General features: G+C 40.3%; 8 protein-coding genes across 8 annotated transcripts; 3 read left to right on the forward strand and 5 right to left on the reverse strand.

Moving 5' to 3' along the window:
- Positions 1 to 136: 136 nt before the first annotated feature.
- Positions 137 to 13256, reverse strand: BATDEDRAFT_34914 (uncharacterized protein; the record flags this gene model as incomplete). The annotated part of the gene is made up of 6 exons (XM_006677976.1): positions 137 to 250; positions 334 to 5924; positions 5998 to 12207; positions 12298 to 12496; positions 12641 to 12904; positions 13014 to 13256. The coding sequence occupies 6 exons, from the start codon at positions 13254 to 13256 to the stop codon at positions 230 to 232; spliced, it is 12528 nt and encodes a 4175-aa protein (XP_006678039.1). The 3' UTR covers positions 137 to 229.
- Positions 13257 to 13543: 287 nt separating this feature from the next.
- On the reverse strand, positions 13544 to 13900 carry BATDEDRAFT_6522 (mediator complex subunit SOH1; the record flags this gene model as incomplete). The annotated part of the gene is made up of 2 exons (XM_006677645.1): positions 13544 to 13667; positions 13743 to 13900. Coding segments are annotated over 2 exons (282 nt in total), but the record flags the coding sequence as incomplete, so codon positions are not given.
- A 288-nt stretch (positions 13901 to 14188) lies between these two features.
- BATDEDRAFT_24269 (uncharacterized protein) lies at positions 14189 to 15377 on the forward strand (the record flags this gene model as incomplete). Its single annotated transcript, XM_006677891.1, has 2 exons — positions 14189 to 14311; positions 14850 to 15377. The coding sequence occupies 2 exons, from the start codon at positions 14189 to 14191 to the stop codon at positions 15375 to 15377; spliced, it is 651 nt and encodes a 216-aa protein (XP_006677954.1).
- Positions 15378 to 15547: 170 nt separating this feature from the next.
- Positions 15548 to 16800, reverse strand: BATDEDRAFT_34915 (uncharacterized protein; the record flags this gene model as incomplete). The annotated part of the gene is made up of 4 exons (XM_006677977.1): positions 15548 to 15597; positions 15666 to 15746; positions 15837 to 16401; positions 16670 to 16800. The coding sequence occupies 4 exons, from the start codon at positions 16798 to 16800 to the stop codon at positions 15577 to 15579; spliced, it is 798 nt and encodes a 265-aa protein (XP_006678040.1). The 3' UTR covers positions 15548 to 15576.
- A 546-nt stretch (positions 16801 to 17346) lies between these two features.
- On the reverse strand, positions 17347 to 18240 carry BATDEDRAFT_87629 (uncharacterized protein; the record flags this gene model as incomplete). Its single annotated transcript, XM_006678224.1, has 1 exon — positions 17347 to 18240. One exon carries the CDS (start codon positions 18238 to 18240, stop codon positions 17347 to 17349), a length of 894 nt encoding a protein of 297 aa, XP_006678287.1.
- A 634-nt stretch (positions 18241 to 18874) lies between these two features.
- On the reverse strand, positions 18875 to 19966 carry BATDEDRAFT_24272 (uncharacterized protein; the record flags this gene model as incomplete). The annotated part of the gene is made up of 1 exon (XM_006677892.1): positions 18875 to 19966. The coding sequence occupies one exon, from the start codon at positions 19964 to 19966 to the stop codon at positions 18875 to 18877; it is 1092 nt and encodes a 363-aa protein (XP_006677955.1).
- Positions 19967 to 21093: 1127 nt separating this feature from the next.
- On the forward strand, positions 21094 to 24272 carry BATDEDRAFT_24273 (uncharacterized protein; the record flags this gene model as incomplete). The annotated part of the gene is made up of 4 exons (XM_006677893.1): positions 21094 to 21331; positions 22011 to 22131; positions 22751 to 23323; positions 23456 to 24272. The coding sequence occupies 4 exons, from the start codon at positions 21094 to 21096 to the stop codon at positions 24270 to 24272; spliced, it is 1749 nt and encodes a 582-aa protein (XP_006677956.1).
- Positions 24273 to 24594: 322 nt separating this feature from the next.
- Positions 24595 to 26511, forward strand: BATDEDRAFT_34916 (uncharacterized protein). The gene is made up of 2 exons (XM_006677978.1): positions 24595 to 24635; positions 24797 to 26511. The coding sequence occupies exon 2, from the start codon at positions 24840 to 24842 to the stop codon at positions 26409 to 26411; it is 1572 nt and encodes a 523-aa protein (XP_006678041.1). The 5' UTR covers positions 24595 to 24635; positions 24797 to 24839; the 3' UTR covers positions 26412 to 26511.
- The last annotated feature ends 361 nt before the right edge of the window (positions 26512 to 26872 follow it).

The following is a 26872-nucleotide window of genomic DNA, read 5'->3' on the forward strand; positions in this document are numbered from 1 at the left end:
TTCTCGTTTTTATATTCAAGACAATCGAATATAGATTAACAAGTTATGAATGAGAGCATTCAGACTATACAGCTGTTTTTTGAATTGCTGATACATCAAGTGATCCAAAAATGTCACAATCTTGTCATACTTTTTCAAATCTATCCAATTTTTATTTTTCTATTCAGTTCAAATGGTATTTGATCACATAACCATTACGGCAAAATCAGTGGTTTATTATTCATAATCGTCAAGAGTCGCTCAATTGTAACTATATTTACATCAATCAGTAAAAATACAGTGAGAAACGTAAAATAAAACTTTTTTTTGAGCAATTTCAATCAAATAACTTACCACTGCAGCAACACCTCTGTTTATCCAGTAACGCTTAATTTTATCAGTGGCAAGCAGCATACTCATAACATAGTTTGTACTGTGGCCCGTTGTCGAAAGTGTGCCGCGACGTAAACTTGTTTTGTATACTGGGCAGTCGTAGTATTTTTCTTTGGCATGCAATAGCTCTTCAGAATCTGACTGACAAGGTGTCATTCTGACAATGGGCATGGCATCTGTAAGTTGTCGAGGAAGTTGGTCGCCCAAAAGATTTGTTGTACGATCCCATCTGCTTCCCTCCAGATAAAATCCACGAACATACACACCATCTTGAGGCGGATGTGCATAACTATCTTCTTTCATCACATCGAAAGAAAGTACGAGTAGATCAATAGGGATAGCATATTTTCGCGCGTAATTCTGCAAGATACCAGTCAAAAAAGATTGTGTGAAATAGAACCCAGATATCCAAAACACAGGTGGAGTAGATTGCTCAATCCATGTTTGGAAAAACTGTAATCTAGTAACAAAATCTTGAATATATGCACCCAATGGCTTAAGTGACGGATACGACTTTCCTGCCCATAATTCGGGAATTTTGCCCAGTGTAAGACTTGTTGCCACCTCTTCAAGTTCTTTGGACATGACAACAAGACCTTTGAGAGCCTTAAGGACATTTTGAAGTGACTCACGCACAGCCTGTAATAAACGATTGTATCTAACCAGTTCTTGAATAAGAACAGTGTTCATACTTTCTTCATATTTGACCGGGTAGTGCTTTTTTGCAAGAGAAACATCAAAATCTGGTAGCAATGAAGATAGAATGCCTGATGCAATATCTGCCGTCAGTTCATCTTGGCTTTTTCCGCCCCCACCTACTCCGCCACCGCCTTGTGTCAGTACAATGGACGAAATAAGAAGGTTGGTTTCGGTCAAATCTTTTGCGATATCCGCATTCTCATTCATGCCAAACACTTCTGGACTTTGGATAGCAGGTAATGACTTTATATATTGAATATAAGAATCATATGATCCATGAGGAGGCGCGTAGTAGGCAGATGAGGCAGATAGCTTGTAATCGTCGTCGAGTATTTCTGGTGTGTATACAATCGATAGTAAAGACATGAGAGTGCGTCGATCTCGATCATCTGTAACACGACCACCATAGTTGCACTCTCCGGCCAAATAAGCCAGTGCTTTCCAAGGCACTTCTTCATAATCGTTGAGGAATTTTTGAAGTTGTCGGATGCTGATTCTCAAGTCGGATTCGTTGAATTCATATGCAATATTCCATCCCAGTGGGCCAAAATTACGACGTTCTTGAACTAACGCATGGAAAAAACATAGACCAAATAGCATCTTTTCCCAAGCAATACGGCTACCTGCAACTACATTATTACTGAAATTTTCATCTGAAATTGGATCAGATGTGTAGCTTCGCAACAAGTTTGCTCGCAATCCTGCTGGTGGTTCGTTGGTCATTTTGACTCCATTTTGAAGCAAGGTAACAGGGAATTTTTCAGTTGGATAGGATGTAAGCCATAGTCTAAATTCGGGATTTGTCGTGTCTGAAACAAGCTCCTCACAGATCTTTTCTAGCGTAGGTAGCCAAGATACAGCCAAATGACAATTTTGAAGTATCACCCATGTTCCTGCTTTGATTGCTTGACGGATCATTCCAGCAGCTACAGGACCTTGACCCTGACCCAGTGAAATTGCGTTGAGTTTATTAGCACCAAATCCTTTGCTCTCAGCAAATCGGAGTAATCCTGCCATAGGATCGGCACCAGGGGAAAGAATAAATATAAGTGGAGCACAGCTATTCGAGTCACTATAGCTTGCATTAAGATCAAACGGTGGTGGTTCAACAAACTGCTGTCCCATATTGGATTTCACAAACTCCATGACAGCAGGAACAAGTTTATCTGGCCGAATAATACGCATTACCAATAGTTTTTGAAAAGAGTTGAGATTATTGTTCCAAGGCAATGGCAAATCCATCATATACGGCTCGGTGGAGTTGTAGATCTCTCCCCATGCGGGCAAATTATTTTTTAAATCGGTAAAAAACTCCTTGAAAGCTGGTATAACTGAAACACGAACCGATTCAGACCAAGCCTTTTCGCTCAGCCAGTCAGGAGATGGTTTTGGCGGCATTTTCCCGTCTAATAATAGTCCTCCAGTAAGCAAAAACAGCCACTCGTCAGGATCAATCTTACCAGCTCCTCGTAAAATACCGACACAAAGAATAAACGAAAAAAGTAGCTTGTCCTTTTTAAACAAAGATCGACAAACATTGCAATACAATGAATACGTAAAATGCGACCTGAGATTATCCAAACGATTGGATAAAGTATCTGATTTTTCTGAATCTGAAATAGACTGTAAAAATAAATTAATGAACCATCCTAAAGAGTATTGGTACATGGGTTCAATATTGGTCAGCTCTGCAATAACAAAAAACAGTATCGAAGAGTGGAATGCTATAGGTCTGTATCCCTGGCGAGTAATATCAATCTGCTTTTCAGTCACATCTGAGATTTGCTGTTTTTGTGCAATATCGTCTGATAGAATCTTTGAGCTTGTTAGCGCTGTGATTGCTGATTCGTCCTCCAAAAGATTGCCCTGGCTAGTACTGAGAATTGCCAAAATTTTATCTTCAATTTCCTTTAGCTGTCGCTTATTATTGGCAGATGCAATCACAAGTTTGCTTTTTTCTTCGGCAAGTTCAGGACGTTCTTTCGCAGTAACAATTCCCAAAAGTTGATCTTCTAGCCCATCAGGCGTGATCATAAAATTCACTGTGGTAACTTTGGTACTCAGTTCGGGAAGGTAATGTGGATTCCGTAATTTGGTGGTGATGTAAAATCGAAAATCTGAAGAATATTCAACAATAGCTTCTCCAAGTCGAATACACATTACACCACTTTGCTTAAAAATCTGCTTGGTTAAAAGCGGCTCTAGCACAGAATCAACTTCCTCGCCAATATTCTCTAATAACACGGGTGTGCCAAACTGAATAGCATTTTCTAAACTGCGCACATAGTCAGAATCGGAAAGTTTGATGACAATCAGTTGATTTTGTTTCTCCATGTTCTTGATCCATTTGTTTGCCTGACCTTGTGGATCAATGAACAAAGGCCATCGGCGTGCTTTGGTAGAAATAATTGCATTATCACACGAAAACGAGTCATTAGGGAGTCCAGCTAAACTCCATGTGCGAATTTGAATCGAGTCTCCCAATGTGGATGTTAGCGAAAATGCTGATGAGCAAGGAATATTTTGTGCAATACACATCTTGTTCCATTCTGTAAGTATGGAGTTACGGTAGCCTAGAGTAAATGCACCCAAATAAGCAATGACGGCAGATGCAAGCAACACGTCACCAGTCAAGTTGGTATAGGTAATAGACAGCGATTGTGCAGCCTCACTCCAACGGTCCTTTTCTCCACCAAGCCCGCCAATAAGCTTTTCAGCGCGTACAAGTTTTTTTCCAACCATATCCACTTGATGCTCCAGATCTGCCTTTTTATCAGTCATTTCCTTGAATCCACTTTCAAGTTTGGCCATTTTTTCTTCAACTTCATGCAGTTCCGCTCGCTTGGCATTCAATTTGGCCATTTCAACAGATAACTCTGCTTCGGCTTTGGCAAGAGCTTCCTTTTTTGGAGCAACAACCTTAGCAACAACCTCGTACTTGTCAAGAGCACATACCCATTTACACAATCCTTCTGCTGCTGATGATGAATTCTTGACAATGTTGGGATCAAAATCGGGATTGGGAATGTATGTTTTTCTAATACGCTCGATTATTTTTGGATCAATATTATCCTTGTCGTAGGATCGCAGGCCTTGTAAAAAATGCGAGTCACTCAGCATTTTTTGTGCAGGACCCCAATAATTGTCAACCATTTTACCACTTCCAGCCGTGTCTTTGACTCTCGCAGGCTTGAGTCCCTTCATTATGCAGATTGCTTCCATAACCAGTTTAACTGCTCCAGGAGGATTCTTCATAGACTTGACCATTGTGATATCTTGTGGCTTCAATGTGTCAAGCGCTTCCAATGCAGCGTCCAAGGCGGGAATGGCTTCTGCAAGATCAGCCTCGCATTCATCCTTCATGGCTTTGGCTTCTCCAGCCATTTGGTTTGCCACCTCCTCGTCAATTTTAACCAGTTCTCGCTTCTTTTCAACCTCGACACTTTCACGTTGAATAACTTCCATAATCTTATCAGTTTCTTTTTGAGTATTGATTAGTTCGGGTTGGAGGCTGTTTAGCTCGATTTGCATGGTGCCAACCTGGGCAGCGGCACTAGCCAATTGATCCAATCCCACTTCATATCGTATTCTTTGCGAATCAACTTTTGTGCGGTTGTTTGTTAATAACTGCTTGTAAGTCTGAATAAGTTCTAGATATGAAGTTGGGGTAACATAGTTATGACGACGCAGTGCATCGTAGAATTTGCCACTAAGTACTCGTGTATCAGTATGGAATCGCTTGCACATGGTTACAACACTTTTGCGCACTTGATCAGACAATTCCACATCTTCTAGAAATTTGGTAGCTACAATTTCCAACGCATCCTCGGGCCATACCTGAAACCAATCGATTGTGCAGCAGTTGACCAGACTGGGAAACATGCGTAATCGATTTCGAAAAGCATCACCAATTGGACTCATGCATAGTACAATATGCAAATTTTCTTTACACTTTGAAATGAACGAGTTGTATAGTCCAACAGGTGATGTGTCAATCTTGGAGTTATCCTTTGCAAGCGTATCTCTCACACGCTCAATCACTGCAGCCTTTTCGTCCATAGGGAAAATATTGGGAACTTCGCCCGTATTTAACATATTGTTGATATCTTCCAAAAAGGATTCTTGTTTAAGCTGAGTATCGCTAAACAAGAAAACACACTGTTTTCCATCTGCGCCTGCTTTGATCAAAAATCGCTTTAGATCGTCTCGCCACTCGTTTTTGCCATATGACTTGGAAATCTCAACTTGGAACAATATGTAATCGGACATAAATGCTGCAAGACGAGTAAGTGATTGTCTACCACTACCACCAACACCGACCAGAAGCGCATGGCCACTAGGTTGCTTGAGAATACGACTGATGCGTGACACGTGCTCAATGGCAAATCTAAAAATCACCAAGTTCATGGGAGCTTTAGACATTTGGTTGTATTCGTCCAGTCGAACTTTAATAATATCCGAAGCTTTGATGACATTAGAAACCTCATCGTATATGCATACTGCTGCATCTGGAAACATGTAGTCACCAAACATAAGACTGCGAATATCGTCGTCCTCAATTACATCGCTCTGGTTTGAGCTCAAATGACCAAACACATCATTAAAACGGATATTAAAGTTTCGGGTTGAAATTTCTTTGACGCTGTTGAAAAACCATTCTCGATCAGTGTCATCGACCAATCGATCGTAAAATACTCTGTATACTTCGTGACACCAAAGTCGAATCATCTTGGGCGTTTCAGTAAATTTCTCTGGCGTGGCTAGAAGCAACCCTTGTACTACACGAGCAAAATCACGTAGATTAAATACGTAATGCGACTTGGTTGGTGTGGGCAAGAGGCTTGCAATCGCACCTATCAAGTTGAAATACCAATACGTTAATTGTCGTTGTTTTTAAAATATACGACAGTCAAATTACACCTTTACCTTGATATATATCTAGAATGGCAGAGATTAGAGAGGATTTCATGGCAGAGATAGAAGCAGAAAATTTGTTTGATGTAAAATGCCAGTCCACAATCGAAGAAAATATATGCTTCATCGTAACATCATCAAACTCTACAATAGATAGTATATTGAAATGGCGCAGGAATCTGGAAGTAACTGGGTTTCGCCCTCCACCAGGTGGACCCATTGCAGCAACAAACTGAATATCAACTAGCTGGAGTGGACTAGTGTCTTTGATATCATACCACTGACCGTGATCCATCCACTGTCGCAATAACTCAATAGGAGGCTGTGCCCCATACTTTTCGCGAGCAGGCATATTGAGATCGTCGACAAAAATTACGCTCTTGAACCCATGAGGTGGGCCATACACACCACGGCGTCTTTTGTCCAGTTTACTCAAAACAATATCCTGAGTTTGATTTGCAGAAGTTTGTGCAGAAAAATTAATAAACACTGGCAAATACTTATCCTTGGGCAATCCATTGAACAGTTTGTTGTTGATGTAAACGCTTTTTCCCGTACCGGTTGGACCCACAAGCAAACATTGCTTATTGTGCTTGAGAAGCAAGTCTAGCAAATAGCTGTAGCGAGCAGTATCAACCGTAGGAATGGTAATGTTGTTGAATTTCTGTTTTGCTGGTATCTCAAAAGAGTCTATGGTGTCTGTCCACAATTTCCACACACCGCCCAGTTTCCTGTCTTTTTCAAACACATAGTCGTATATAGTGGCCGAGTCGGGTATGAGTTTGTCGAATTTAAACTTTTCTGGCGGTGGGTAATTTTTGTTGGCACCAGCAGTCAACTCTCTAAAGAATATATTGATTTTCTGACGAGACTGGGCATCTAGCGTGCCTCCTAAAGACCAAACACATGCAAACAAAAAATAGGATGTGATCCATACAGTTTGAACATTGATAGGAACGTCTTCCAACTCTTTAGGTTCGCCAGAAAAATCGTCCAATTGACAACTCATAAGGTTCATGAGCGTAACAGCCATATTAATACTTGACGTACCAACGACTTCGCGACATTGAGTAGTTGTGAAGCTCACACATGCAGGAACTATCCACTCAAACAGGCTGGAAAGCATACTTTTTTGATCAGGTTTGATACCCTCTGGCAGAGAATTGAGCCAAGACTGCATAATCGGACGCCATCCAAGCGCATCGGGCTCCATATAAATCATACCGCAACGAGACACAGTGGCAGGCGAGGCCACAGCAAGATCAGAAACCTCAAACTGAATACTCATACTGTTGGACATGGACATAATCTCACCACTTGTCAAACACAATTTTTTGTTATCGTCCAATACAGTATTCATGTTTTCAATCCAAATAGCATCGACTGGTCCATCAAAAATAATCCATTTGCGTTCGGTTGTCTCTTGTTGAGCAAATGCTCTGAATGTATTGGCCAGTACACCATCGGTCCACTCGTGTGTGACTGGATCAAATTGGCCATATAGTTGTCCCATGGTAATTGATTTAGGGTTGATGACCTTGTACTCGACACGATTTTCACTGAGTGTACGTTCAAATATATCTGAAAGCGCTGCTGCAAGAACGCGGTATGATGTTGTTTTTCCTGACCACGGCATACCGACCAGCATGTAGCCGTGGCGAATGCACATCATCTCATACATTTGGATAATTTTTTCTAATGCAGAGTCAACTGCCTGAAGGTTTGACTTTTTCATATGTTCGTGGATACTAATTATAAGACTGCGATAGTCGGGTGTAGGCAAAACAACTTTAGGAAACAGGTCTGCAGAAATAGCTTTAAAAAGTGGAATATCTTGCGTAAGAAATTTGGGCAAGTTGACGTCGTTGATGGATCGCAGCATGATAATGTGCTCATCTTCGTCAGGATATTTGAGTTTTAAATTTCCTGCTGCTGTAAGCACTGCCTTGACAGCACGCATACCATAATCGTAATGGTCCTGAGAGGAAAGCTGTTCAGAGCAGAGTTTGTATGTCGCAACAATCTTGCGAGCTAAAGTGCGAGCCTCGACAAACCCAAACGAGTAGAGAGAAATTTCAGCAATTAGGGCGTAATCAGGAACCATCATTGCTACTGGTCTAAATAGTGCCTTGAGATTATCAGGCAATTCAGAGCGACCGGCATATCCTGGATTCATAGTAATGAATACAGAACAACCACGATTTAATGAAATTGTAGTGCCTTCAAACACAAACTTTTCCATTTTGGCCACCACAGCGCATTGGATAGTTAAGATTTGTTGGGCAACAACAGACAGTACTTCTAAATCAATACGATTGAATTCGTCAAAACAAGCCCATGCTCCAGACGAAGCAAGACCTTTGAAAAATTTGCCCATGGCAATATAATCTAGACCATCTGAACAATTAAATACAACGCATGCTTTGGCAATAGCTTTTGCCAGATCTTTGACGGATTCTGTTTTGCCTGTACCAGCAGGGCCCTCTGGTGCACCACCAAGATTGAGATCTAGCGCACCAATGAGAGTTCTATAGCAACGATCAGTCAAAGGTGTGATTACTAGTCGGGGACAGTTTCCAAGATATTCGTATCCATATTTGATGGTTGCATTGATCATTCGAACATTGACATCGTCTTGCTCCCAGTAGTATCTCAGCTGCGAAAGCCATTCAAAGTCTCCTTCGCTTGATACTTGCGCATTATGAAGATCATTCACCACATCGCGAGCATGCACATCAATCACCACCAATGCAGATAAAGTCATTCGAGCCATAGGCGACAGCTCGCCACGAACAAGAGAAACTGTATTTTCAAGCTGTTTTGTACAGATATTACGATATTTTGCAAGCTCATCAACACTATTATTTTTTTGCAAAACTTCGGTAACTTCTTTTGTCCAGTATATCTGACTAACACAAATTACAACTTGTCCCGGCCATTCCAAAATCCATTTTTCACGTGGAGTATCCATATATGCTTTATGTGAGTTGACTATTTGCTGATGGACAGACATCTGCATTACTTTTTCCACCTGCAGCAGCCATTTTTCCACCGCTCCTTTAGCGTTGGCAGGCTCAATGACTTCTTTAAGCTTTACCTTTTCGTTTTCACTCGAGCACATGGCAATGATCTTGGTGCCGTCTTGAAACACTAGGCTATTAATGCCCTCGAAGCATTTTTTCAAATGAGGCTGCACACGCAAAGGATCCTTTGTTTCTGCCAAAATTTCCAATAGCTCATCGTTGGAAAGGAAAAAGAATCTGGGAAAGAACAACCTTTTTTTCTCCAAATAATCATTGAGTCCCTTTTGAATTTCTTCTAATAACAAATTGCTTTCGTTTAAACGTTGAAGAATACCAGGAATTTTTGATACTGCCAGAATCTTTGGATCCTCTGATGTGGTTGACATAATATCCCTCCATGTTCTATCTACAGTTTTGAATTTCTTTCCTTCAACAGGCATAGCAGCCATAATATCCTCACTGGTGAAAATGGGCTCAAGGTATAGCCATGTTGCTTGTACGGAAAGCCATGAATCAATGATATCCTGCACGTTGTTTAATGTGGTTTCCCAAGATTTTACATCTTCTTCCATTGGCCTTGCAAATGGACTGCTACGCATAGTCTGTACTTTGACAATCTGATCATCCAGCAGTGATTGAACTTCGTCAAATGCAGACAAGATCTTTGTTCCAGTGTCCTTGTAATCGATGCAGGTAAATACTAAAGGTTCCCAATCGTCGCGCATTTTGCAAAGCGATTTTTGTAACGAATGCTCCTTGGATGCTCCATCAGAAATGGCTTCAAATTGAGTCAAATAGGGTGTCAGATTCAGTTCCAAAATCTTGCTCAAAGAAGTTGAATCATCTGGCACAATGGGCTGTCCAACAACTTGCGCCATCTGATCCCAATGTCGATCGCACAAGCCAGGATTGCGTAGTATAACAATCAGGGGTAAATGCGCCTTGAACTTTTCCAACTTATTCTTGACACTTTCAGCAACCTTTTTCGGCACAGGTTGATCTGAAAAAGTCTTGGTGAGTTTAAACATGATGCGAAACATATTGTTGACTGATTCTTCAACTTGTTCAGCCTGAATATTTTGAAAACTGCCATTCATCCAGCGAGCATAATCGGTTTGGAATTGATGCGAAGTTTCCCATAGTTTTTTGTACGGATCAAGAAAATCAATGGTCTGTTGCTGTTTAGCAAAAGGAGTTTTTTCCCAATCAAGTAACTCTTCTTCAACATTGATATTTTCAATAACATCATGCAGTTCGCTGAGTTTAACTTCAAGTTTTTTGATTTTTTTGATATACTCGGGAAGTTCTGGCATTATACCATAGTCCTGGAATTTTGTTGCACTCTCGAAACACTCGTCCAGATCTACGTTTGTTGCTTCAATCTTCAACTTCAAATCTTCCTGTGCCTTGGTTTTTTTCTGCAGCATGCGCTTTTTGGACAGTTCAAAAATAGGGAGAATCCGTGTTGGCCAAGTAAATGTCACTCCATTAAGCTTGATATCTTCCTCACTCATAAATGCATATGTAAGCAAAAAGTCCAATCGTCGTTTGCCTTTGTGTATTTCCTCTTTTAGTGCAACAATGTCCTTGGTTTTGGCATTTTCAACATATTTTATCAACTCGACTAGCTCCTCGGTGTCGCTGGGCACCTTCATCGCCTTGGCAGAAATTTTTTCATACGATTCGCAAATGGAGAGATTGCCTTTTCTGTTCATCTCAGCCACCTGATCAACCAACTTTTGTACAAGCATGTTGGCTTTAGACGTTAATTCGACTTTGAGTGCCTCGCATTCAAGAAAGATCATGCTAAACCGCGCAATAGAAGGTGACACGGAAATATCATCAATCAGTTTAATCAACTTTTTGATTTCTGTTTCATAATCTTCCAAATCATGTTTTTCTCTTAAAAAATCTTCGATTCGCTTTTCTGCTTTGTGATTAAGAAGAGACTTGTATTTATCGTAGCTCATGAGATGTTTTTGTGGCCCCACAGTATTTTTTGCAACGATGCGACGAAAAAAACGGCCATCAGCAATCCGATCATCTTCAAAAGTAATAGTAGGAAGATATAGATGCTCCCCGCTAAGACTTGTAAACAATTTGGTTTCAATACGAGGGATTTCTTTCACAGCAGAAACAATCTCTGTGAGAATAGTAACAACAACAGTTTCAAGGTCTGAAAGTGGTGGATCAAACCGAATTTGAGCTCCAGAGATATTCAAATGAACAGCAAACAGAGAGACATCAGACGAGGCTTGAGAAAACTGACTGAAAAATGTTTCAAACTCTACAATGCTTGCTTCCACTAATGACCATAGCTGATTGGATAGTAGTGTTGTAACAGATTTAAAAAACATGTCAAGGCGTCGGAAGCCTACGTCGGTATCTTCACAATCAGTCGCGACAGAGTACCATATATCCTTGCTTTGTAGAAATAAATTGACTACTGTTGGAATCCATTCATTGAGCATTTTGCTTCTGAATGCTTGGCATTGGGCTTTAAGAATACCTTGGAATTCCGCGGTGGTCATGGGCAAAACGCTCGAGGAAAACACACTCATATCCACTACTTTGCACTTTTCAAACTGAGCATAGATTTGAAGAAGTTGTATCATAACTGGATTGGTGATGAATAGATTCTGTTCAATATATGTGTTGGCTGTAATTAAACTGTCGTGCCAAGGAACTGGAGCACGCGCAATCCGAGGCACGTAGTTGGCAAAAAACTGAGGAATCAGTAACCGTTGCTGTTCAGATGGATCTAATAGAATATAATCCACAATGGACTGTTTGGCTGATGTGGCATATACCTCCTTGATTTCTTCAACCAAATTACAGCGTGTTTCTTGAAGGTGATCAGCCATCAACAAATGATATGGAAGACGGCTTTCAACTCCCTTTAGCGTGGCATGATCCATGGTAGCCAATGCAGTGTTGGGAACCCCCTTTTCTACATAAAACCAGTACCTCTGCTCGGGAGTCACTTGTTGAGAAATGGTGAGCGTTTCAAGATCAAAGGGATCCAGATCCATGGCATTTCTCTGCTCAGGTTTTTGAAACGTTTCAAAAGATGTGACTGTAGCTTTGATTCTCGACATGGGTGATACCGGTCGACTGGAGTTTTGAGGAATTCGGTCAACCGTTTCTGCTGAATCTAGACTATTATTTGCCGACTTTAATCGTTTGATCAAATCGTTTTCTACATGTATTTTAAACAGAAAATACACACTGGATATCATCAACACATGCAATAACAGTTTTACAAGTATCAACCTAAAATGTTACGTACCGGCAGCACCTGGACGTCCACGCTTTCCCATCTGTTTCATATTGATGTCTGTAGCAGATGGACTATAATTATTTCCGATAGAGTTGGATACAGAGCGATGGTACTTTTCCTCCTTGAATGGTGAAGCCAAAGTCCATGAAAACTTTTTAAGTAAAGGTGGTAAATCTACATTGTCGAGATCAATCACAAATGGAACAAACTGCAGAGTAGTGTATTGGAGTTAGTTTCAGTACGTTTTGTTGTATACTGGGAATCAAATTAATTTGCTCGTGAGATATAAAAGATTGAGCAGTCAACTCAGTACAGCGTGTAGCTGGCAGATTATGATACAGTGTATACATACATTGTCAAGTTTGGCCAGCTCAAAGACGGTGTTTTCTTTGGGTGGGGTTTCACGCACACCACCTTTTTGGGGAGGCTTGGGGCGTTGAGATGGACCTCGATTATGCGGTTTGTTTTGATCAGACTGGGAATCGACTGTATTTGTTCCAGAAACACCATAGAACCCTGTGGTCAATTTAGTATTTACACTAGCACGGTTGGTTGGGACGTAAATCTCAATTAGGTTTGGATATTTTCTGTATCTACTTGAATGTGATGAAACAGTCTAGACATTCAACATGAAATCAGTAAATTGGTTGACAGACCATAGTATATGTGGTTCTAGTGCATTTCAAGTCGGACAGTAGATAAGAAATTAAGCGACAGTCAAGTACCTGTGTGGTATCTATATCTTGAAGCGCGTGTGGCTGGTTACAGGGCAGCTGAGAGTGTCGAGCTACAAGGCCTGGCTGTCTAGGTATATCTGATAACTTTTCGGACTGGTATGACAACGAAGCACCTCTAATACTTGCTCTCGAGGCACCTGAGCCAAGTCGTGAAGTGTCACCGACAGTTATACCAGTAGGACGTGACGGCAAGTCACACCTTGTATCTGGCAGATGCTGTTGTCGGTCCATTCAAATCTATCAAGTTCGCGTAAATAATATCTTGTTGAGAAATGAGGATAAGTTCACCAAACTCGAGACTTGGATCGAGTTTGAATCCACGTAGTTGGAAACACTCTATCCCTTATATATGAATTGAATACTGTTCACTTTATCATTCATTTTCAAGTTGGATTAATCATGTTAGGGTCAACTGATTCAGGTTTGATTACTGCCAAGTCTGGCAAAGCAGCAGTTGAATCGATAAATCCAGCCTGTGATTCCAAATCTGCAGTGGAGGCATTTTGCCATGACCGAGCTCTGTATGCTTCCCAGTGGTAGTATTGTTTCTTGTGGAGAAAAGCAGCAGTGTCTGCACTAGCACATGCTTTTCTAAACGATTCATGTTGCAAGAGATCTAGAATATGCAGGGCATATGGAAATCTATTTACAAAGATGATAGTGAGTGGTAGAAATGAATAGTGTGCATGCCATGGTCAAGCAGATGTGACAGCTTACTGAATGTATTTGGCATATTCAGGTTTCTGCCAGTATTTGAGATATGCAAGGTAGTTGATGAGAGCAGGATTATCAAAATGTCGTTGTTGAGCCAAGTACTGCAAGTAGGCAGGATTGGCCAAACACTGCACAAACTCCAGTTCCAGCTGAAAGCGTAGTTTTTCTGGATCGACAGCAGTCTCGCCAAGTTCGACCATCAGTTCAGTCGTAAAGTAAAGCGAATAGTTTTGGTCAAATCTGCAGAATGCACGCAAGCATTTCACTAGCAATCAAATGACTACGCAAAGACGGCTTCAATGCAATGGATTGTGTAAAGGTCAGCAAACAGATTGAATTCAACGACAAATAAAGCGAGCCGTCCATTTGCCACTAGCGAGCAGCGCACTGACTCGTCCATTTATTGCATTCAAAGCATTTTCCACTCACCCTCACTGTTATCATCAAGAATGCAGTTACTCAAGACTTTTTTTATTGCTCTGGCCATGTCTACCTTTGCTTCTGCTGGTAGTGATTCTATTGCTGCTGCTCCCAAATGTCCTCTTTCTGGAAAGTGTCCTCACTATGAAAAGGTGTGTTGCTGGATGTTGTCAACTGTTTATAATGTAAAAACATACTTTCTATATTCAACGTCCTATCCATTAAAATGGTCTGAAGGCTCATTACAGCCATATTCATGTAAAATGGAACACCATCTTGCAGTGATTGCCTTTTGCTTTGGATAGACAATGGTTGAATAGTGTGTCTATTGGACATTGACTTGCAATAGACACAATGTCCATCATATGATGTTCACAAACTATAGTTTTAAACTGAGGTTACTCTCATTTGGCATAGCCATACATTGCACAGTCGTCAAATCCATACATTCCAATTTAGATATTGGATTTGGCTGCTCTCTACAAACCCCTTTTGTATTCTAAACCTCCATGTTCGCGCCTAGTTTAAAAGATTGCATGCATCAAACATGCATCTGTTTTCATGTCAATTGTTCAATGTTTACTAGTGTTGTAGTGTTGTAGTGTAAACATTCATTCGGTTTTACGCGAATACGGCTGTAACTTTAGTAAACATCCAGTCTGGCATCTAACCTCTTGATACTAATCATAGATTGCCAAGAGTCGTGCAGAATCTATTCCTACTCAAAGAGATTCGTCTGCAGCTGCTGAACATAGTCATGGCTGTCCTCTAAAAGGAAAAAACTGCCCATATTTCGATCAGCATTCCAAAGAACACTCTCTCCTCGACATTGTTCAAACAGAAGACCACAAATGCCCTTTGTCTTCCACCAAGTGCCCCTTTTACCACAACATTAAAAGTGACAACGTTGTTCCTAGCATGTACAATTGGGAGGCATCTAAATGTCCTTTGGCCGCCAAATGTCCCTATTACGATGATATTAAAAAGAACAACGGAAAGGCCTTGGACTGTCCTGTACTGCATGGATGTCCCCACTTTAAAAAGAAGGACTCTACCCATCAAGTTCACCACGATCATAATGCTGCCGAGGCTGCCCATGAGTGTCCCTACTTGAAGAAAGAAAAGGAAAAGAAGAAACTGGAGGATAGTGCACATACAGCTGGCACTATCAAGGGTACAGACAAGAAATCTGGATCCGACATCAAAACTGAGCTTTAAAATTCTGGACTGAGAATCCATTCCGTTGTGTTCAATTAAGCTGCCAAACAGTGTCGGTATTTAACAAAATAAATTAAAACCAATGTTTTCAAGTTTACCCATGCGACATCATTTGATAAGAGCAGCATATCGTATACGCATTTTAATACAGTCGAGTGTTTAGTGTTTTTCAGTACTGCATTGCTTTTTATTGATCCAACTAAACCTTGTAAACATGAGCCTATTAAACGCGTAGTTTAGTCAGACCAAGATCACAAGTTTAAATCCATCTCAGCATACTGTACTTACAGCCATCCAGTTATCAGACTCATCCTCGGGATCACCTCCAAGTTCAATACGCAGACCATTAAATGGATAATCCTTTTCAGCCTATATAAACCCATCCATGATTGAAACGCAGTCTCGTTAGATGTCCATTTCAGCCAGTAAAAAAGAAATGATGCAAATCACGATACTTACAAACCACAAATGGCTGTCAGTATCCCACAAGTAAGCCATCGAAACCAAGATACCGATAAACCCAAATATAACTGCAGCAGTCACAGTAGGTTGCCACCAGTCTGAAGCGGGACCAATGCCCCATGCATCTGTAAATTGGTCATTATCGTACAAGACCTCTCCAAAGTTACGTCGTCCTTGCTGATCCCAGTAGGAATAGGGATCACGGATCCATGCGAATTGAGGTTCAATGCGGGGATAGTCACCAATAAGTGAGTCCTTGGCATTCTCAAATCGGAAATCGGCGAGCGAGTCCCAACTGCGTACACCAGTCTCTGTCCACATCTGCTTGGATTGATCAAATTCAGGCATGTGAAGAGGTCCAACAAGTGGTCCGATAGAAGTAGACACCTTGGGCGGTGGAGTGTACTGTGGATGCTGAAAGAGATCCTTTTCATCAATCTCAAGTTTTGCAGCAGTTGGAGTAGGAATGTACCTGTTGGTCCATTCTTGATGCGGGATGGGTCGAAGTATATCTTGTTCAGGACGCTTGAGACTGGAACCTTTTCCAACATTCAATGAGTTGCTAATAGGAGTATTTGTCGTGCAGAAACAGTTATGCATCAGTAACAGGCTTTCAGATAACCCAATACAGAGATCGACCCAAATTGACGACTGGAAGAAGCGTTAAGATTGCAGTTGATGCATGCATGACTAAACTCTCAGTACTGTATTTATACAGCGAATGATGGCTATAATAGAACCAGTTCATTTTTATAGCAGCCATACAATCAAGTATAGTAGCCTCTACTTGACAAAATTGTTTAAATGGCATGCATGGGATATTGGCTCACCTACTACTAGAACGAGCACTTTGAATAGCACGAAAGGCAGAAAGGCCAAGTGCAGGTGAAGAGCGCAGTCCTAATTTGAATAGACAGGAGCGGACACTTCCAGCAGTTAGGAGAGTTGTGGTCCTGTTCATAGCGAAGTCGCCTGGTAAAGTAACAATTGAAAAGGAATTTTCAACAATCACTGTTGCACTTCAACTCTTCAAAACACGACATTGATGATACAAACTGCAGTTTCGAACTGGAATACTTTTTTAATAGTCATGCACTGTACGATTATCAGAAAAGTATTACAATTCATATATTATTTTCGATTGTTTTCAGCCAAACTCCACATTGTTGTGTTTTATTATCAGATATATTCACGCTTTAGTTCAAAAAGATAGATTGCACATCCCAAAAATACTGTTGTTTTCATACCAATAATCACCAGTGTTTATTTATAATATTTTGTTCTAGAAAAGGGTTGGAGATCAAACAAGTGCAGTGTATTGAGACTAATGTGAATACTCGTTTAGTTTTTATACAAAATGAGTAAAAACCAACCAAGAATTCATGACAGTGCGCTGTCCAGTAAACTGACATTCATCATTTCATGATGTCCGTTTATGTACTTTGGCACTCTTGGTCTTACTTTACATGAATACGTCTGTAAGATCAAACTCGCATTGAATTAAATATTATTGCTTTTTGAGCATGGATGCGTGCAGCATCTTGGCCAATCTCTCCCGCTCATCTGGTGTTCTGCCATGTCCGTCAGAATACATATTTGACAGCTTGGAAACTTCCTTCATATTAAATTTTCCATTGGGATCGAATTCCCTTTCTATCTGATCTACTTTCGGAGACTTTTGGTTTATCCAACTGCTTTTTCGACGTTCGGAAACCTTTTGGCTTGTCGGTGTGTTTTTTGGACGTTTGGAAGTCCTCTGTTTTGTCGGTGTGTCTTCTGGATACTCGGAAACCTTTTGGTTTGTCGGTGTGTTTTTTAGACGTTTGGAAGTCCTCTGTTTTGTCGGTGTGTCTTCTGGATACTCGGAAACCTTTTGGTTTGTCGGTGTGTTTTTTGGACGCCTGGAAGTCCTCTGTTTTGTCGGTGTGTCTTCTGGATACTCGGAAACCTTTTGTTTTGTCGATCTGTTTTTTGGACGTTTGGAAGCCTTTCCTAGTTTGGGTTTTCGCTTGCTAGCCATATTCACAACATACGGTCTATGCCTAACTTTTCGTTGAGGAGTGGGAGCGGAGGTTGACGGTTCTTCTTCGTCATGCAAATATATACCACCAGCAGGCGATTGTAGATCACTTTTGAAAGGCGATTCTAGATCATCAACAGGTGACTGTATACTACCAACAGGTGATCCCAAGCCATTTTTATTTCTAGTGGTATGGGATCGCGATTTACGTCGCTTTACTGCACCTTTGCGACAAAGTCTATTTGGGGATTCCGCTTTATTACATAGGGCACCCTCTTCATCCGATTCAAGCGTCCGTTTAACTAGCGTCGAGGGAGCAGTAGGGCTTACTGCTTCTACAATGGTGAGTGTGACAATGATTGAAATAAGGGCTAATCTCATGATATATGATTATTAGAGTCGAAGTTCGGATTGGTATACTGTAATCGCCTTTATAATAGGTCGATAAGCTCGATGTTGGCAGGATTTGCTGTACTTTCTAGCCCTTAACTTATTTGTGTCGGCCAATGACACGCTTTGATAGCTGGTGAAAGTATCGTTCATCCCTTAAGCAACACAGTCGAGTCGATTGAGTATAGGGAAAAACTATCATAAGGCACCCTACTTCTAGTAGGGCTGATTGATGGGCAACAATCAAGTTCAATCAGACACAGGTTAGTGTCTGGTTACAAGTACAACATGTCTAGCCAGTCAGACCTATCCTATCAATATAAAGTTGAAAAACATTCTTGTTGGCATATAACCAAGGGTTAGGGTTGTGTGGTTTCAAGTCTTTGTGCTTTGAATACTGGGAATAGCATCTAGCACACATTCAACTAAAAGTATAAGCATCCTTGTCGACACATTGACAACAGTTGTTTTCATAATGATTAGAATTTATTCACCATCACCATCTCATCAAAATTAATGAGCTGACACCATACAAACAACTATTGATATTTAAAGTTCGCCTACTGTTACTGTATTTTATTAGTTGCATACAGCATTACACTGGATCATTATAACCTATAAATGGTCATTTTCCGAGGCCGAGCTCGACTTCGGGAAGTTTAAAGTTCTGCCAAGCTTCCCAAAGTGATGATTTGATTTTACGACCGAATTCTGCAAGTTTAGATTCACGCAAAGCTTTAGGAAGTGGTAATTTGATTTCAAGATCGACTTCGGGAAGTTTAGATTTACTCCAAGCTTTAGGAAGTGGTGATTTGATTTCAAGGTCGAGTTTTGGAAGTCCAGATTTATGCCAAGCTTCGGAAAGCGGTGATTTGATTTTACGACCGAGTTCTGGAAGTCCAGATTTACGCCAAGCTTCGGAAAGCGGTGATTTGATTTTACGACCGAGTTTTGAAAGTTTAGATTCGTTCCAAGCTTCAGAAAGTGGTAATTTGATTTTACGATTAGCCTTTGAAGGTTTAGATTTGCTGCAAGCTTTAGGAAATGGTAATTTGATTTCAAGGCCGAGTTTTGGAAGTTTAAATTTACCAAAAAGTTTAGAAAAGGGTCCTGATTTACTTTTCTTTTTAATCGGATGTGGATCATAAATTGAGTTGCATCTTGCAATTTCCGGTTTAAAAGAACCTGATTTTTTTTCATGTTGTATTTTATCTTCGGTCTTCTTGATTTGCTTTTCGAGCCATTTTACACCTTTCTGAACTGATTGCATTCGCTGTCGTAATTTAGAAAAGCCATCGACATTATGTTTATGATGAACCTTGTTTTGTTCGTAGGAAAGTAGGGAGGAGTAATTTAAAACATCCGCAGATATGATCTCCATATACTCTTCCATCTCTTCCAGTCGAGTATACAGTTCATCAAGTTCTTTTTCGAGAGGAGTTTGCATTCTTGGATCATAATCTTCAGGATCATATGGCTCTACTATTGGAAGATCTGGTTCGTTTGAAGTGACTTCAGGCGCAGCGCTATAGGATTCAACAGTGCTTGTTTGATGCGCTGACTCGCTTGGGCTAGGCTGTTTTAAAGTACCATAAGGATTTCGATGATTTTTGAAAAGTTCATTTTTTAATTTGCTCAAGGCGCCAAAGACTGGCAATGGTGCAGCCACTACTAATTGTGAGCAGGTCAAGGTGCACAGTAAAAAGACAGGTCTCATGATTGACAAGGAGGGTGGTTCGATACTAGTTATCCTTGTCAATTAGCCAGATATCAAGTGCAAACTTCACCGATTTATATAGTAAATTAATAGATTACTAGGGCTAGTTTGCACGTTAGTAAATCTCCCTTTTGTAAGCCTTGGGCAGGGACAATTTCCAAGGCATCTATCATTTTTCAATTGCTAGACATTGGTAATGTATAGCCTTTGAAATGAGACCTGGACGGTCGAGATGCGGCCTATGTTGACTTGCATTATATAACAAGAAGCTATACGCAAGGTGTAGCTTATTTGAGGCGATGATTATTGCCTCCCTTTATACAAGAACTAGAGCGCTTAGGGACCCTCAATGGAGATGCTCGAGATGTGACCGCATATCTTTCTTAGTATTTTCCACTACTCTCTCATCTTATAAAAGATATTATTTTCTCTCTTAATAAACAACACAATCAACACATTGGTTCATTCCTTTACAATTATCTTTTACTTACTATGACTTACTTCTAAACTATGTACAGCACGAACACGTCGTCATATGTCCACAAGCAACAGCAATTTCATCAACACAGAGTCAAACACTTGTATATATCTTACATTGGTCTATACTGTTTTGTTTTAGAATCTGCAATATTCGTTGCACTTTCTGCTAGATATTGATGTAGTTTCAATGGCAGCATATGCCATATGGTTGAACATGGCCTTGAACTACATTTTTTCCAGATGAGCCCTTTATCTTCTTTTGGCATAGCCATGTGTTTTACGATCACCAAATTTGAGCCCAGGTTCACATTACAATTCGTATATTGCTTTCGATTGCTTTCGATTATTTTCGATTGTTTTCAGCCAAACTCCACATTGTTGTGTTTTATTATCAGATATATTCACGCTTTAGTTCAAAAAGATAGATTGCACATCCCAAAAATACTGTTGTTTTCATACCAATAATCACCAGTGTTTATTTATAATATTTTGTTCTAGAAAAGAGTTGGAGATCAAACAAGTGCAGTGTATTGAGACTAATGTGAATACTCGTTTAGTTTTTATACAAAATGAGTAAAAACCAACCAAGAATTCATGACAGTGCGCTGTCCAGTAAACTGACATTCATCATTTCATGATGTCCGTTTATGTACTTTGGCACTCTTGGTCTTATTTTACATGAATGCGGCCATAAGTTGTCAATATTCAGCATTATCAAGCAAACGGGTGCCCTAGTTTTAATTTATTTAAGCGGCATTGAAAGCTTTTTAAAACCTTTTGCTGACAAAGCTTCTAGCCCTAATCTTCATGCTGTGTTCAACTCTCCCTACAGTATCAAAAAATCACCCCAACCACTATATCTCATCTGCAAGCAACTATTCAATTGTAAATACTAATGTTCGCACAAGTCCAGATGTTTTGAATCTATTGTACAAAAGTACTGTAATGTCTGAATAACTCGACCATCGATGTATTCAACTTGCATAGTTTAACCGTGCATCCCTACACTTGCATAGCTTGTATACTGGCATGAGCCGCTATGGTGCACATATATTCGTCACACTTGATATCATCAACTTTTAAAAACAATCATACAAACAATCTACCGATATTTGTAAAAGAACAACACCAAACAATCCGAAAGTGTTGGAGTTTTATACAAATACTATTTTGAATATAGCATTGGCAATTTTCCATTCATCTTTTCATTTTCATATCCTTTACGGCCAGCCATAGGTGATCCAAAAAACATAATATTGTACGGTAAACTGGCACCAATCATTTCATGAGATTAACGGCTGATTATACTTGCTTAGTGGCTTATTTTACATGAATACAGCGCTAAATTTTGGACTATTGGCAAAGCTGCAACAGTCTGAAATCCAATTTATCTTGATCAATAAACTTTGCTCAGTTTTTTTATCCTTATTTACACAACTCTAATCCATTCAAATTACCCATTCTCTTGCAAAAATGTCGGATGCGTCTGTAGACCTTTTTCGGATCGGTGTACCAATGTGCTATACCATTGCAGTGATATTCGGTGTATTTGGCGTATATTTAGCATACTATAGCTACAATGCTAAAAATGCCGATCATTCAATCAGTTATTATCTTACTGCACGAAATACACAACCAATGCTGTTGGTCATATGGGGACTATTTGGAACTGCTGTCGGTGCAGGGTAAGATGAGCAAAATTGCTAATTTAGACCATGTAGTTTTGTCAAGATTGTTTATGATTGCTTGATGCTATATTAAAAAAGTAATGGGCAATCTATGGTCTTGAGGTATTTTTATTATATTAATAGGGCTGTACTGAAAAGTTTTGACTTACGGTCTGCTCAAGAATATTTATTTCACAGCCATATTCATGTAAAATGGAACACCATCTTGCAGTGATTGCCTTTTGCTTTGGATAGACAATGGTTGAATAGTGTGTCTATTGGACATTGACTTGCAATAGACACAATGTCCATCATATGATGTTCACAAACTATAGTTTTAAACTGAGGTTATTCTCATTTGGCATAGCCATACATTGCACAGTCGTCAAATCCATACATTCCAATTTAGATATTGGATTTGGCTGCTCTCTACAAACCCCTTTTGTATTCTAAACCTCCATGTTCGCGCCTAGTTTAAAAGATTGCATGCATCATGCATCTGTCGTTTTTATATCGATCAACAGAAGAAACATCTGTAAACTAAAGAGTTTAAAAACACAATATTGTTAAATGATGCGTTAAGCTAATCTTTAGTTCATGTTTAAAATCTAATTGTGTTTACAACACATCTAACCAGAGTCATCAATAACCCAGCAGCATTTATCACCGACTATCATACCGGTGCTGGATACCTAGGCATGGTTGCTATGTGCGTGTTTACTGGCCTCCCACTTCTTTTGGCAGGAATCTTGGGCCCTACGTTTAGATCCAAACTTCCGCAGGCTACATCTATTGCTGCATTTGCTAAATGGCGGTTTGGTGCAGAATTTGGTATATTAGTTACGATTGTATCTCTCATTACCATGGCTACTACTCTTGCCACTGAGCTCCAATCCTTGTCAAATATGTATATCCAAGTCCTTGGTTTACCATTTGAAAAGCGATCTGGTCCAATTATATGTGCGGGAACCATACCATTGTTGTATATTCTGATGAATGGCCTGTCAGCAAGTATGAGCTCAGTGCAGTTTCAGTCCTTGTTTGCCATGCTGATTTTCATGTTAACGTTGCTGTACTTGGGTGCCGTGTTTCGACCTGGAGATATGGATGTTATTCCAGCGTATCTAGATACCACAGCAAAAGGACAAGCATCATTTATCAGTCTTGGTAGTCAATTGACTTCCTCGGCCATGTTTTCGGACGCCATGTGGTACGTATTTATTTGGTCAGATTACCAACTCAAACTTTTTATTGGGTTTGAATTTAAATTTGGATACAAATCACTATCCATTAGAGTTTTTTAAATAATCGGCATTTTGAATCTTCACATAAATACTTGTAGGCAACTGGTATGGTCGGCTCAATCGGATGCAACGATCAGGATCAGCTCGAGCGTTGCATGCATACTGGCATCAAGTGTTACTTTTATATTCAGTATTTTTAGTTTTTTAGCTGGATGGCTTGGTCTGGTTACGCACTCATGGGATGCTACTTCATCGACATCCAATTCAGGCATTGCATTTTTTCAAGCATTGCGGATGGCTACTCCAAAAAATGATCCACAATTTACTCCAGTTGGTCCAGCATGGCTTGCAACACTTATTTGCATGGCTGGTACAGCTCTTAATGCCTCATTTGTCAGTGCATACCAAGTCGGTCTTGTGAATACTATCACGAGCGTGGTTCTTGTTCGTGGGTTTTGTCCGAGCACGCATCTAGCTCGATTTATTCTTTTAGCTGTTAATATTCCCATTATTGTTGCATCAGTAGCTTTAATTGATGTAGCAGCTTGGGCATGTTGCGCACGACTCATTGCAACATGTTTCTTGGCTCCGACACTTATGGGTATGCTCGAATCACTCGATAAAATTGCCACAGGTGCATCGGCTATATTCGGGGTTCTTTCCTCACTTTTGTGTGTATTCATCTATGCATGGACCAAAGTAACTGAAAAAAAAGAACTGTCATCAAGTGCATACGATGTATTTTTTCATTCCAAAACAGTTTGGCAGCCTCATGCTATTGCTCTGATTGTATCTGCAGTTGGGATGCTGCTGTATGCGTTGGTAGATATTGGTGTTCGATCCATGTATGGATGGACACTTCCTGATGCTCCAAAACCAGAAGAAAGCCCCGCCGAAGACAAAAAACCCGAATAAGCCTTACCCGTATCGAAAACGGCTCAATGAATTTGCAATGCGTAGAATAAACTATGCCTTGTTACAATTTTTTCGACATATTTATTTGGTGTTTCATTTTCAGATCATTGATCAAACATTTAGTGTCAAATTTTGAAAATGAAGCAGTCAAAATGTTTCAGTCGATTTGTTTGCTGGCTATGTAAACCCGTAAAGCATCAAAATGAGGAGCAAATCAAATCACACGATTGGATACGAGGCGCCATATGGATAATAATTTCATCCAAACCACTCGCTTAAAACCAGCCGTAACATCTTTTTTCTTTTATACAAGTCTATTGTCAACTGCTCTACCGTGATCAATTTGTGGTTGTATCGACATATGTAAGTTTATTTTTGAGTTTGTGATGACATGCATTGTGTGCGATTGTTGAACTCGATGCATTCCTAGAATGCATTCGGATTGTCCTGCTTTACAAAGTTTTAAGACTATTGCTACAACATTCCGACTCTTTGGTGTCCAGATTGCTAACTTTACTTTCAAGACATTCAACTTTATATTTTGCTTCAAGTCTATAAATAATTACAATGGCACTTCTTGACAGTGTTGCCAGTAAAACTGGCCTTGCTCTTGCTATAGTCATTTCCATCCTCTTTGGTGCTGCAGCAGTTCTTTATTCCTTTTTTGGAACTGACCAATCCAAGGTCGATACCGAATTTTTCATTACTGCTCGTAACACTCAGCCGGTTCACCGAATTGCATGGTCTTTCTTTGCTGGGTCGATGGGTGCGTGGGTTCTCTACGGACCTGCTGCATTTGTTAGTGATCCCACTTATGGTACTGGCTACCTTGGTCTAATTGCGTATGCTCTCTTTACCGGTCTTCCTCTTGTCATGCTTGCTTTTATGGGCACTTATCTCCGAAAAAATGTTCCTCATGCTACATCGATTGCTTCATACGGTCGCTGGCGGTTCGGAACTGGCATTGAACTGCTTATTATGATCATTGTTGTTCTCAATCTGGGCATTGCACTCTTGGCCGAATACAGTGCCATTGGTGGCATTTTTCAAGACTTTTTCGGTGTACCATCTTGGGTACCCATTTTAGTCGTTGGTATAGTCACCATGTCTTACACTGCTACCGGTGGTCTCTATGTATCAATTGTTACTGATCAGTGGCAGGCTATCATGGCGCTTGTTCTGTTTGCCATTACTATTATCTACATGGGCGTTTCATTCCATGGCACTTCTCTTCCAAAACTCCCCGACTATCTCGGAGCCACTACTGTTGGATGGCAATCTTTTATTACTCTTGGTATCTCGCTCATCTCTGCCACATTCTTCTCTGAAGCCATGTGGCAGCGTGTTTGGGCCGCCGAATCTGAGCGATCTCTGCGCATTGGAGCTATTATTGGTTCCAGCATGTCTACGGTTGTTGTGGCTGTATTTGGTCTTGGTTCTATGCTAGCCTATTGGTCTGGCCGTGCAACTGCTGATGACAATTCCAACTTTGGCTACTTTCTTGCTTTCCGTGATTTGAACGGATACACCTCTGCTGCTATCCTAGTTGTTGTGATTCTTATTGCAGTCATCATGAACGAATCCGCTGTCGACTCGTTCCAAAACGCCATCACTGATGCTGTTGTGTCTGTCTTTGGATCATTTGGTGTCAAATTCCCCACCATGGGTGCTCGTTTGCTTGTTATCCTGTTCAATGTTCCTATCATGTATATCGGTACACTTGGATTGAGCGTTCTTGGCGTATTTCTAATTGGCAACATGATCACCACATGCATGTTTTTCCCACTTGTAGCAGGTTTAATCCCAGCCCTAAACCGAATCATTTCCTCATTCTCTGTCTGCCTTGCATGTCTGTTTTCATTCTTTTCCGTCATGGTTTATGGCAAAATTATGACAGGAGATATCTCGACCGGTTTATTGACCTACTTTTATACTGTGTATGATGTTAACGCCTTTTTGACTGCCTCGGTTTCATCGATAGTTTGGTTAGTCGTATTCACCGGTATTGACTTGGCGTTCCGTAAGCTTACTGGAAGAGAAATGCCCAATCTACCTTTCCCTTCCAAAGCTGCTCTTGCTTTCAGCACCAGAAAATCTATTGTCGAAGTTCCTGAAGCTCAAGGACCCCGTATTGCATAATTTTAATTCATTTATTGTCGAGAATCCCAAAGCTTTTTTAAAGTATTTTTCTTTGGGCCAGCTCACATTTATAATAAAAATTACCACCAAGCTACTCATTTAGCATCACAATCGTATTCATGTAAATAGAGCACTAAATAAGGGTGTTGGTGTATCAAACAGCCGGTTTTGTTTAGTGGGTGTCATCGGATTAAACAATATTGTGTTTTTTGAAGTGTATTGCTCTTGTCCATTTTTATACAAAAAACTGAGTAAATGGTCAATCTACCACTCTTTTCCCCTCAAAAACAAACATTTCAAGTCGACATTAGATGACCGACATGAAAACAGAGCTTGTTCCATGACATGATCGTGTTATATATATGTTGGTTGTGTAAACCCAATACTTGCAGTAACACACTGTTTGAATGTGATGTGTGTAGTGCACGTCCCATGTGTTTGATTCCCGTTCACTCTTTCCC

The sequence above is a fragment of the Batrachochytrium dendrobatidis genome (assembly GCF_000203795.2).
Source record: "Batrachochytrium dendrobatidis JAM81 unplaced genomic scaffold BATDEscaffold_4, whole genome shotgun sequence".
Lineage (NCBI taxonomy): Eukaryota > Fungi > Chytridiomycota > Chytridiomycetes > Rhizophydiales > Batrachochytrium > Batrachochytrium dendrobatidis.